General features: G+C 46.1%; 1 protein-coding gene across 1 annotated transcript in view; it reads left to right on the top strand.

Annotated features, from left to right (window-relative positions):
• Nucleotides 1–1,313, top strand: part of CRYL1 (crystallin lambda 1) — a 59,118-nt gene extending 57,805 nt beyond the window's left edge. Inside the window, exon 8 of the mRNA XM_084265254.1 lies at nt 966–1,313. Within this exon, the coding sequence (XP_084121380.1) occupies nt 966–1,079 (114 nt within the window). The 3' untranslated portion in view covers nt 1,080–1,313. The remainder of the gene's footprint in view (nt 1–965) is intronic.
• Nucleotides 1,314–12,996: the final 11,683 nt, after the last annotated feature.

Below are 12,996 nucleotides of genomic sequence, written 5' to 3'. Positions count from 1 at the left end.
TTCAGAGTAAAACATTAACCTTTTGTTATCTTACTCCTCTGCCCCTTCCCCTGACTTTTCTGGAGTGATTGCAACCTGCCAGTCATTGGTACCATGTCCAGGTTTTATTTGGTTTCTCAACACTTGCCTTTTAAACCTTAGACCTCAGGTGCTATTTTGGCAAAGGTGACCTTGTGATCTCTACCTGAGCTATCAAAACAGCTTTTTTTTCTTTGAAAGAAAGCCCATTGCAAGTACTAGCTGGCCAGAGCTTGCTACCTCTTGTTGTCCTTTCTATGATGGATTTAAATGGCACTTCTGAGACAACTTTGTGCACTCAGAAATGTGGGGTTTTTTCTGTTTTGTTTTAAATATCATTTTTATGTGCTAACTTGTTCAGACTTCTACCTCTGTGCCCTCAAATAGTTCTGTACTTTCCCCCATATTCCAATAAATGACAAAAATCATAATTCTAGGTTTGTCTTACCTTGTCATTTCAATTATAACTGGCACTCCTAAGACAAAATGGTTTTAATAAATATGGTATCCCATGTTACATTTATTAGGAGCCAGAAGAGAGATCACAGCTTTAAACACACACACAGAGGAATTTGGTTTAGAGCATGTTTTTGAGGTGGATAAATGGCTAGGTTGCCTCCTTACTATTTAATAAAAGGTTATTATCACAGTGGCTGTGTGGGCCAAACCAGGAGAAGAGGGTGATTGATGCTTTGATCTTTCTCTATTCACCTTCTTTGCCACATTCAGGCCAACCTTCTCCAAGTGGGAGCACTTCTCTTCTCGTACAGGTAGTTCATTTCCAGTCACTCACATAAAGAATTAGTGGCCCACTGCTTGTGATAGATGGAATTACAGTTGGAGTGGATGGTTACTTGGTCTGATGCAGGGAAGGCAGGAAAACAATGCTGGTGAGAAACTTTTTATTTGGAATGTCAGACTGAATCATCTTAAATTTTCTGTTCCAGGCCATGTCTGAAAAAGTTCCAGTTGTTCCAAAAGTCCTGGATGCCAGGAGAAAATGGAGAGATGACTGTCTCTCTGGTCTTGCCAAACTGAAAACACAAATGAAGTGTGACTGAGGTGCACCTTGTCCGACAGGAGATACCAAATGAAGAGCAGATCTTCATAAAAAGTGGAAATTTTTCACCATGCAGAGGAGAGACTGAATGTGCAGCCAGAGATCTGCACAGATGTAGAGACCCATGAAACAGTTGGTCCAAATTTGTCGTGACGTAATTCATGAATAACTGGAAACAGTTATTAAACAGCTCAGTTAAAATGTACCCAATGATTATGTATGTGCATTAGGTGTGTAAGCATTAGGTAGAGTTAGCAGTGTTAATGCTGTGCAATGCTGGAGCACAATCATGTTTTAAATGGTGCGTTTTTCCGCTCGCTTAGGAACTCGGCGCTTCATCAGTATTTGCTTTTGCAGGGATCTGAAACAGGCAAACACCAGCTGTTTGTCACTGAAGTAAGCCAGCCCTCGGCCACCAGTCACTGTGACAGTGAGGTTAATTTGTAAAGCACTGGCTGGAGATACAAGGTTGTATTGAGCAAAGGGGAGATTCGCTGGCTGGTGAGCTGAGACCTCGACAGCAGTAAGAGTCTCTTCAACCCAGCTCTGTAACTGTTCCATACCCTAAGGGAAAGAATTACTCTTCCTTTCCCTCTCTTTGGCACTTCTGTACCTGTGTGATTATCCAAGTGTGAGTAAATAGAGCAGAATTTCCCCCTCATCCCCTACCCCTGGTTCTGTAAGACTTACCAGAGACCTACTAGGTCTTTAAGATCATGCACTTGATACCCCCAGCCCAGCCTTGCCCTCAGCTTAAGTCAGAAGTTTGATGCTGGCCATTGGCATTGCTACATGAATATGTGCCCCATTTTAAGACTTGTCTATGAGAAATAAGAGGTTTTTATTTAATAGCTAGTTTGGGAGACAGTATGGTGTAGTGGATCTGTCTGGACTTTCTCCTAGGCTATCCCATGGCTGAGTGATCTTGGGAAGCCAGTTCACTCTGTTGCCACATCTATATTGTACATTATCTGAAGCAAAGAATGCTTCTTTGGGACTTAGCTGTACTGAATTTAACTGAAGGGAACCCAGGTATCTGCTGTTTTGCCCCCCATAGAGGGAAAGATGGCTTAGATGCTTAGATGCTTTACTGCTGCCTCTCCTGCAGAGACAGGACATCTCCTACACATACAAGGAAGCAGGGATGTCCTTGGTTGCTGGAGTGGCATGTTTTGGTCCACAGAAGCAAAGTGTTATTAGGAATGTGTGTACCCAGTAATATAGTTGGACTTTGATCTCAGCTGGAGCCTCAGGGCAGTATGGTTATGCATATAGTAAGTGCATTGTACCCACACTGCTTGACTGTCTGAATTTGTGCTAACTGGCCATGTAGCTTCAGTCCCAGCACAGATGCAGAGGTGTTAAGCTGTCATTTTGCTGATGCTCAGCTCAGGGGCATTTCAGATCTTGTTTTTTACAGAGGGTGCAGCACACAAATAGGTTGCTGAGACTTAATTAGTGGTCATTTCGAGCTGACCAGCAGAAATGTTTGCGTGAACGTACCAATGCCACTTACTTCTGCTTAAGTCACAGTAAGAGAGAGCTAAATTGTATTGTTTTACCTAAGTGGTGGTCCAAAACCACACCTCTGGATGTGAAGTGTGGTGAGAAGCATAATACTGAGGTTGTCCCGTGCTCCTTTATAGTCAGTGGAGAGAAAGGAAAACTTGTAAACTCGATTTATTTTATCCCAACATGGGCTTAAAAGTATCAGGTTTCTTCTATCGCTTCTTATTGCCACAGCAACTGGCTCAACCTGCATTTAGATGTGTGAAGTTGGGGAGGTCAGTCCTCGCTCCTGATGCCTTATTAAGCAATAGTCAATTAGTTAAGAGGCTGATTTCCTTGTTTTATGTGTGTCTTTGCTTTTCAGACAAGGCCATAGAAGGTTCCAATTACTTTCAAGATTACGCCTGTGTTTCTGTGAGCATATGACACTGTCATAGCTAATTAGCTTGCATTGCTTCTGTTTCTCCTGAGATACTTTAAAACTCAGTCATCTCCTCAAACATTTGCCTCCATCTTTATTATTTGCTTATGAATAAAATATTTTAATGAGGAAGTTATTAACTTCAGTGCTCCAGTGTGATACTGTAGAGGTACTATGTCCTTGGAAAGCAGTGCCCTGCTAGGATAATTTGTGGAAGTTGGTGGGAGTAAATAGACAGAAAATCAAGTGCACTCTCCTATAGTTCATGTCTTGGCAACCAGTTGCTGCAGATGTGGGGCCCTGCCCTGAGGGGAATGGCTTTCTGGGGGGGGATAAAACACTCTGGAGAGTGCCAGAGCACTTCTGTGTGCTGAGCAGCTCTTCCACAGGGTCTGGCATACAGCACAGCTCACCTTGGAGCATCAGTTCCCACCCAGGTTCAGCACTACAAGTTGGGAGGGGAGATGCTTGACAAACAGTGTATTTTAACTGACATTGGGTTTGAAGCACATAAAATTATTAGTTGTCAAATGCAAGAACAACTGGAAAGCATTAGGAGAAGGTAGCTAAAGGTTTGAGATGGGCTGTTCTCATCCCAGAGACCTGTGTGCTGCTCACAATTAATCCCCTTTACTCAGCAATCGTTACTGAATCCAGTGCCCAGCTTGGGACTCCCAGGAGAAGAAAGACATTGGACAAATGGCAGGGGAGGCCACTGAGATGGTGGGGCTGGAGCACTGGTCTTGTGCAGAGAGGCTGGTGAGCTGGGCTTGTCCAGACTGGAACAGAGATGGCTTTGGTGGGATGTACCAGCAGTCCCCAGTGCCTGTGTGAAGGTCATCAAGGAGACAGAGCCAGACTCTAATTTGGGGTGGAGAAATGGATGTAAGTTGAAACACAAAAGAGTTTCAGCCTGGATGTAAGGACATGGGGTTTTCCTCATGAGGACTGTCAGGCAGAGGCACAGATTTTCCACAGAAGTGGTGCAGTCTCTGTCCTTGAAGGTTTTCAGGCCCTGGGTAGCCTGGTCTGGCCTCAGAGCTGAGCTGCTGTAAGCAGGAGGTTCCACCAGAGACCTCCTGTGCTCCCTCCCAGCCTGCGTTAGCCCGATCCCACGTTTTGATTTTGGCCTGTGTTGTATCAGAAATGTTGCTCTGGCTTTAGTCAGTTAACTCCAGAGGATCTATACAGATTAGCCTAAATCATCACCTACATTCAGAGAACTTTTTAATCTAAATATTGAATTAATTTCAGATGTTCTGAATGGATGTAAATAAATCTGCATGCAGGTTTTCCTGTGCTTTTTCCTGGGCAGATTAACATAATATCATGAAATTATCACAACTTTGCACATAGAAAGGATTCCTTATAGAATATAAGGAGCCACCAAACCTCCCATGTTGTTGGTCCCTAAGGGCCATCCCTCCTGGGGATGGATAAAAGCGGCATTCACCTTGCTTAGCATCTCCACTGCTCGGGGCGGCTGGCAGGAGCAGGGCTTGCTGGGAGGGGAGGGTTCCCCTATCTCACTCTCCCTTTTCAATTTTTTCCTTCTCCCTCTTGGTTCTTCCCAGCTTCTCCTACCAGCTCATCGCTAATTTTCCAGGGTATTTAGCTGACAAACTGCTAATAGGTTTGTTAATTGGACAGTGAAGAATCCCTTCTGGGGAGCAACTTGTCAGAGGCCAACTGCTTGTAAGATACAAATCCCAATTCTCTTGGATTAATTGGTTTAATTATTTTCTTCAAGTTTGTCATAGTCCTTTTATCACATGGCTTTTTTGCCTCAAATCCAATAGACTTTGTGTGATAGATTGCACCTGGTATTTTATGAACTCTTCAGGAATTAACACCAGCACTCCCACAAAGCTGAAAAACTGCTGCAGATACGGTCAAATATCTACTTGGTTTGTCAGCAGAAGAAGTAATAGTTGCTTGAATGTTCAAGCAGCTATTTTATGGTGAACTATGAGATATTTTGGAAGAATTTATCTTGTGGTTTCTTTTTTACACAGGTGCCTATTTATAATTGTTATTTTTTATTGTTAGTTTCAAGTTGCACCTACAGATTTCTCTAAATCCCTGTCTTCATTGTGCTATGCTTTTCTGTTTTACCAATTTGATATTTAGTGTTTTGTCTACTTTGCTTTTAGTTACTGCTGTTGAATCACAGTCTGGTTTGGGCTGGAAGGGACCTCAGAGATCATCAAGTTCCGATCCCCTGCCATGGGCAGGGACACCCTCCACTAGCCCAGGCTGCCCAAAGCCACATCCCCATAGTCATATACAAATAATGATGATAAACACTGATTTTTATAGTAAGGAAATCAGAGAAACAGGAGATTAAATCTGGTGGTTTAAGCTGACTGTGGACATTTAATCACACAAAAGCAGTATGCAAATGGCAAGGTTTAGCTGCATATCTCAGTACTCACAAAGGCTTAAATATTGCTCACAGCATGTGCTGGGAGCTGACCAGGAGCAAAGGCTGATTCCTCACTGCTGCGTCCGTACAAATTACTCACTGGGCAGGGTGAGTACCCGCATCCTCCACTGCTGCACGTGATGCCATAATGCACAGGCTGTGCCTTGCACACCTCTCGCTTCTGTAAATGGGAGCTCAGTAAAGAAATCAGCTATTTAAATACTAAATGCTGTCATACCAGTAGGTTCATAAGAACTGGGGGGGGGGGGGGGGGGAAGATGCTAAAGTGACCTTGTGAGGCAAAACAGGGCACCCTTGAATGTTTGACCGCCAGAATTTGCTCTGAAGCCCTGGTTAGCATATGCTGATACACACTGTGAAACGCTCCAAGGATGGTTTCAGCTGCCTCTGACCACGAGCCAGCTGCAAGTGAAGGCATGAACAAATGCTGGTGGACTATCAGATTTTTATATACAGATCATCAAAACTTGGTCCAATGTCTTCCATCGGGTCCATCCTGGAGCCAGCTATGTTGGATCTGGGGGAAGCTTCTGGCAGCTTCTCACAGAAACCACCCCTGTAGCTCCCTCATTACTAAAACCTTGCCACACAAACCCATAAATTAACTAGGTTGATAAATAAAATTTCATTTAATTAATTAGAACTGGCCACATCAGTGGGCATCATTTGCCATTGTCTTGCACTTCAGCCCAGCAGCTTCCTGGGAGAACACTTGGGCTGTGTCATGTGGCACGGGCGAGTTCTGGGTGCAGGCAGCGTTACTCCAGCATGCAGCAGCTTTACTCCAGCGTGCAGCAGTGTTACTCCTGCATGCAGGATCAGCAACACTTGTCAGCAGAGCAACTGGTCAGCTTCACCCCTGTTGCTGCATTGCTGTGGAGCTTGTATTTTTAAGCTCTACTTAAAAGCATAACGGGGTGCAATCTACCTCCCGAGCCCTTGTCAGTAATGCAGGAAGTATTTCTGTGCTGTTTAAGACGAGCTCCTGGAATTGCTGCTGTAACACCAAGGCAGCAGACCAAGAAGTGTGGAGCTTTCCACATTCCACAGCACCTGACGACTCCAACCCCAGATTTTCCGGCCTTCCTCAGCAGCTCCATTTCAAACCCATGCAGTAATGGAAAGATGCAGTTGTGCCATTTCAAACCCACGGGGTAGCAGTTGCAATCAGGAATTGTGTAACCGAATGGGCAGTGCCTGCGCCTGATCGTATCGTGCAGACGCTGATCGAGTAGCACAAAGCAGCATTGTGCCATTCTCTAAGCCTCAAGCACAGCCTGCATTTGCTTTTGGTTTTCCTTTTCTAGGGAGAAATGTTAATTAAAAAAAAATCTTTCCTCCCCCCCCCCCCCTCAAAATCTGTATCAGTGCATAGTAAAGGGTGATTATAGAAGCCTGATTTAAAGTCTGAACGTAGCTCCAGTTGCTCAGAGAGTCATGCTTGCCTAGCCTGTTGTGGACAAACCATGAGCTGTTAGCAATAAGGATGTGATTGCAGAGAAAAGTAGAAAAATAGACATTTTATTAAAAGGTGCAGGTGTTATTTATATTGCTACACATTAAAACATATTTTGTTAGGTAATAACCTAAGCTTATGTTTTAATCTAATCTTAGTATCTGAATAGTTTGTTGTAAGGAAAACCATTAGGCAGGGATTAGTGCAATCTTCTTTAATCATCAGTAAGTGTAAGGTAGGTGATGTTAGCACTGTCCTGATACACTGTATGAGCAGAGCTCCTGGTGTCTGCAGATACCTTTGGATTTCAAGTCCCTTACAGAAAGCCCAGTCCCAACTGCCCGTGGTACCTCGGGAGAGCCCTGCCCTACTGCCACACAACTCGCTGGCCAGCCATGCAGACAGGGGCTGCTGAGGTATCCTCTGGTGAGCATTGCTGTGTCCACTGTGTTAGCAATCCTGTCCCCATGCACATGCAGAGCGAAAGAAAGAGTCATTTCCAGCTGCCTCCTCTCCTGTAACCTGCCAACGAGTTCCTTGAATGGACCTGGAGCATCTCCCCTACGGGGAAAGGCTGAGTGAGCTGGGGCTGTTCAGCCTTGAGAAAAGAAGACTGAGAGGAGATCCAATCAATGTTTATAAATATCTGAAGTGTAGGACACAGGGGGAAATGGCCAGCCCCTTTTCAGTGGTCTGTGGGGACAGGACAAGGGGCAATGGCTGCAAGTTGGAGCACAGGAAGTTCCACACCAACGTGCAGAAGAACTTTTCCCCAGTGAGGGTGCCAGAGCCCTGGGACAGGCTGCCCAGGGAGGTGGTGGAGTCTCCTTTTCTGGAGATATTCCAGACCCGTCTGGACGCCTGTCTGTGCAATATGAGCTGGGGAGCTGCTTTGTCAGGGGGGTTGGACCCGATGATCTCTGGAGGTCCCTTCCAACCCCTGTGATTCTGTGAGTCTGACCCCCAGCTCCTGGCTGTGCTGGTGCACTGCAGTAAATAGGCGACGTGGGTCGCCTTGCCCAGGGTCCTGGGTTTTGCTCCATTTCTTAGGCCTGATGGGTCTGTGTCAGCGTCCTGCCTGGATTGCTGCCCTGTTGCTGTAGCAAAGGAGTTTTTGTTGGAATGTTTAAATAGGTCAGTCTGCTCAGGCCAGCTCATAGGAAGCTCAGCCACAGTCTGTTGCGTAGCTAGAAAGGGATGTTAAAGAGTTCATCCTCTTTCACCTGTTGTCCAGGCTAACAAGTTCGGACTGTTCACCTGTACAATCAGGTTTTTTCCTTCCAAGATAACTTTTCTGCAGAAGCTAAGAGATGTTCCTCTGCTCTAGCATGTGCTAGTCCAGGACCTCTGTTCCATGATCCCTGCTGCAGCTTTTCTGATTTTCTCTCACACGGGTTATACCCACCTCCTGCCCACCTGATGACACCATCTCAGTGTGAGGAAAGCTTGAGAACTCGCCATGAGACAAATATTCATCTAATCAGCATCATGTGGCTCTTTCATCAAGAGGTGTGTAGTTGTAGGACCTTCTTCAGGTAGTGATGTCAAAGGCTCAGACATAGGTCTGTCATCATTAAAAGGCAAAGGTGATCACCACTGTGTGTTAGAGCCTACAAGAAGCATCTGAGTATGAACATGGTTATGATTTATGAGCAATGTAGCATAAACAACAGAGATAATTTGGAAGCTGCTTAATTAAGACAGTGTTGAGAGACTTCTAGAACAATACATGATCACCTTGTTTACGGTAGGAAAGCACAAAGGCTGGAACTGAATAAAGCTCAGCTACCATGGGAAGACTGTTTGTTTCTCATGAAATCATAGATGCCTCTTACTTTGGGTAATACTCAGTGATGTTATTTTCAATGGTGGCAATGGAAATGCATTACTCTGGTTCTTCTCCTAAGTCCTCCTTTTTGGGTACATTTCCTCAAGTTTCTCTGAGGGATGTGAGATGTATTTTCCAGCCCTTTTTCAATATACAATCATTTGCATGATTTCCAGGCTCATGTAGCCATGTGGGTATTCACTGCACTTTGTTATATTTCTTCTTTCCTTTTTGTTTAACCCTTCCTTTGAATTGTCCTTTTACAATTTACCACCCACCTCTGTTTCCACGTCAGTCTTTTCTGGTGGCCACCTTCTTTATTATTGGTGTTCCTCAGCTGCTCAGGGGATCACAATCTAGAGGTGGACTAGTCAGGGTTAGGCTGTGCTTGGACTCGATGATCTTAAGGGTCTTTTCCAACCCAGGTGATCCTATGATTCTATGATCTTTAGTTTCAGAACTGTCCACTGGATTATCTGCTACCCAGATGTTGTACCAACCTCCCACTCCAGCCTCTACAGACAAACAGTTTGTGGCGACTACCGATTTTTGTTGCTCAATAGATGGGATCTAAACACCAACCTCTGGCCATCTGGACCCTGCTTGATCATGGTTGACATCTTGAGGGCCTGTTTTGGTCATTCCTCAGCAGCACGTTGCAGCTCCCCAGGCATGGCCCAGCTGCCCATTGGCAGCAGCTCATCTGACTCATGTTCCTCCTGGGAGAGCACTGTGTGCTGCTGGCAGTGGAGAGCCAAACTCAGCCTTTTCCTAATCTCCCTGTTGACAGGGATGTTTGGCTTCTCCAATTTAATCTCATGATACATTCTGAGACTAAGCTGCTCCCAGGTTTATGGCTGACTCAGTTATTACCTGTCGACTTGGTGCCTGCTGAGATCACTGGTGATCATCTGCTCCTGGAGCTACAAGGCACAGGCTGGTAGAATCATAGAATCATAGAATGGTCTGGGTTGGAAGAGACCACAAGGATCATAGAGCTCCAACCCCCCTGCCACAGGCAGGGCCACCAACCTCCAGGCCTGGATCTACACAAGGTTGCCCAGGGCCCCATCCAACCTGGCCTTGAACACCTCCAGGGACGGGGCATCCACCACCTCTCTGGGCAGCCTGTTCCAGCACCGCACTGCTCTATCTGTAAAGAACTTCCCCCTAATATCTAATCTAAACCTTCCCTCCTTTATCTTTAGTCCATTCCCCCTTGTCCTGCCATTGTCTACCCTTTTAAAAAGTTGATTCCCTCTGCTCCTTCAGGTTTCTCTGCTCCCTTCAGGTACTGGAAGGCTGCAATGAGGTCCCCTGCTGCTTTCTCTTCTCCAGGCTGAACAAGCCCAGCTCCCTCAGCCTCTCCTCATAGAAGCAGGACCCTGTTTGTCCCCATATTGGGGAAGGGTCCCAGGGCAACTCTTCCACCCCCGGCTCCTGTTTGTTGCCCATACTAACCACTGTGTCCCCACAGGCAGCACACATGGTGGATGTGCCAGGCTGCTGTGCACCCGCTTTGTCTCACTTACTGCTGCTGCTTCTCCAAGCCCCAGTTCCCTCCAGCTCTCACTTTATATTCTTCCTTTACATTTTCCAGCCACAAGATGTGTTTTTACTGGTTCCCAGGCCCATTCTGCAAACACTGTCCTTCAAAACACAGTTTTTCTCAGGGAGCCCTTACTCTGTTTGTTACTTGAATTACTATTTTCACGGGTTTTGTGATATATCCTGCAGTGTCCCTTGGAGAAAATTATTTTTAACAAATCCACCACACCTGTTCCTTTTTTTCTTCATTCCTTTTGTGGGGAAATTATGAAATCTTTGGTACGTACTTCTAGTTTGTGAGTCTTTTTCTCGGTCTGGGTATGGCACCAAGTGCAATCATGCAAATTCCATCCTTGGTTAAAATCCCCCGTTCACATACCTGGAAAAACCACAATAGCTGGGTGGAGAAAGTATTGTCTCTGTAACTAAAGTGCAAGCTGGCTTAATTAAGGCAGATTTATTAGGGAGAATTTTATTACTGTTTTCACCTTTGGCAATAATCTAATAGGCAGCACAGCAGATAGCACAGGGCTGAAAAACACCCTGAGCACAGCCTGTGATGGAGAGAGGCTGCACTGACTCACCCCCAGGAACGTGGCAGTGTCTCCCTTCACGGCCAGGAAGATGGGCAGCTGTCCTGGCCCACTCATTGTTTCCTTCTACCAGGCCTGATGAAGCTCTGAGCGACCTGATCTAGTTGAAGCTGCCCCTGCTCACTGGTGGGCTAGTTGACCTTCACAGGTCCCTTCCAGCCGAACGCATTCCATGAGTCTGTGATTTGGCTGTACAGGGTGTGCAGCCCTTTCTTCTTTTTAGCATTTGTGGCCTTCTGTGGTTCTACCATTTTTATTTATTTATTTATTTTATCCCTGCCTCTTTGGGGTTCCTAACAGTCTCCCTAATGTTTTAGCTGCCTGCTCAATGACATCACGTCCTTGCTGCTTTCCCCCTGGTGCAGCTCTCGGTGGAGGCCAGCGGCTGTCTGGGTCATCTGCCCTCCCAGGGGAAGGGGGTTGGGGGCGGCAGAGGGAACTGCTATGGGGGCTGTGCAGGAGCTGTTCTGGTGCCACCCTCAGATGAGGGTGTCTCAGCCCTGAGTGTGGCAGGGAAGAGAAGCCTGACTGGGGACCGAACCCGTAGCTCCTGAAGGCAGCGATGAGCCGCGCAGGTTTATCACCTGCTGCTCACACTTCACATCTCCTCCTTCTAATGCCCGTGATCTTACCTGACTGTCATTTTATCTGCCTACTTGGTCGTGGACTTTCTTCCTTGTTGTGGGCATGGAGACCATCTTCAATACTTACCTACTCTCTGGGGCTCACTAATTATGAAACAGATTGAAAGATGCTTGTCAAGCTTTTACAAGACCATACAAAGTTTATCCTGGGTGAAAATTGAGACAGTTGGATCCACAGCTGAGATATTATTTTTAAAAAGTCCTCCTAAAGTGTACGTTAAGCAACTGACCGGGCTATTTAGAGCAGTTGCAAAGGTCTTTAGAATACTTTTAGGGAAATTTAGATACACATCTCTTGGAGATGATGCAGACATAGTTAGTACAAATCAGAAACCTTTCATCCCTATAAACATGCAAATTAAAAACAATTAAAATATACAGTGTTGCCTAATGCTTAATATAAGCATACACCCAGTGATCACACAGCCAACAATTAGTTTGTCTAACAAAGAGACCAGAAGGAAGACCAAGAAGAAGGTGGGGTGACACTCGATCACGCTAAGTAAAAGCTGGCTCTGAGAAGGGGGTTTCCAAGGAGAGATTTTGGGAGCTTTTCAGGTGATTCTAGGAAGAAAGCAAGCAGTGCACTGTGGACCATGGGATAAATTTGAAGAAGCAATCCAAGTTCACATGGTGGTGGGCACTGCAGAAAGGTGTAAGCAAACATGGTAAAGCTGTGCAAGCCCCTACAGTACAAACCTTCCTGGAAAGGTATGAATAAGCCAGGGCTGCTGAGGCATCACCACTGCACAACGCAGTGAAGAAATCACCAAGAGTGGGTACTCATACTGTTTGAAAGGGGAAGTCATGAAGGAAGTGGGAAATAGTGTCAAGACACAGGAATGCAAGCCCATGGCGCTCGTCATAGGGGGACAAACGCTGCAGAGGTGAAAGGAGCGCTCAGGTGAAGGACTGAACGGTACAGTCCATCCCAGTGTAAGCACTGGTGTGTTGAATTAACCAGGGAGCCTGTCTGCAGGGATGGGTGCCAACACTGAGGCTGTGACAGGCAAGGGAAAACAGCTCCAGAACGGGACATGTGGTACAACTCGTGGGAGAAGGCCACTGACCCATCAGAAAAAGTCTCCAAACCAGGCAGGGTGCAAAGAGGCACCAACTGGGTTTTACTGCACTTCCCTGATTTAGAGGGGGTCACCTCAATGCTTCCTGAGGGGTGTGACTGGAGTCAGCATTGAACGAAGCCTTGGTGCAAGTGGTGGCTGCACTTCAGTTTAGAGGCAGCAGTGAGACAGGAAGAGCCCAGTCAATTCCAACAGCCAGGGAGGGAGGTGGGAGTCACCCTGGGCCAGTCACGCTCATTCCTTGCAGGGGGCATCTGCTTTGGGACACAGCAGCTTGCAGGGAAAGCAGTAAGGAGTGCAGGAGCTCAAGGGACAACGGAGTAACAAAACATCAGAAACCCAACTGCAGTTTCCTGAGAACTGGCAGACCTTTAGGCCACCATTTGTGGAC

Source organism: Gallinula chloropus (genome assembly GCF_964237585.1).
Source record: "Gallinula chloropus genome assembly, chromosome: 1".
In the NCBI taxonomy this organism is placed as follows: Eukaryota; Metazoa; Chordata; class Aves; order Gruiformes; family Rallidae; genus Gallinula; species Gallinula chloropus.
The sequence above is the reverse complement of the archived record's forward strand: the minus strand, read 5'-3'. Positions and strand labels throughout refer to the sequence as shown.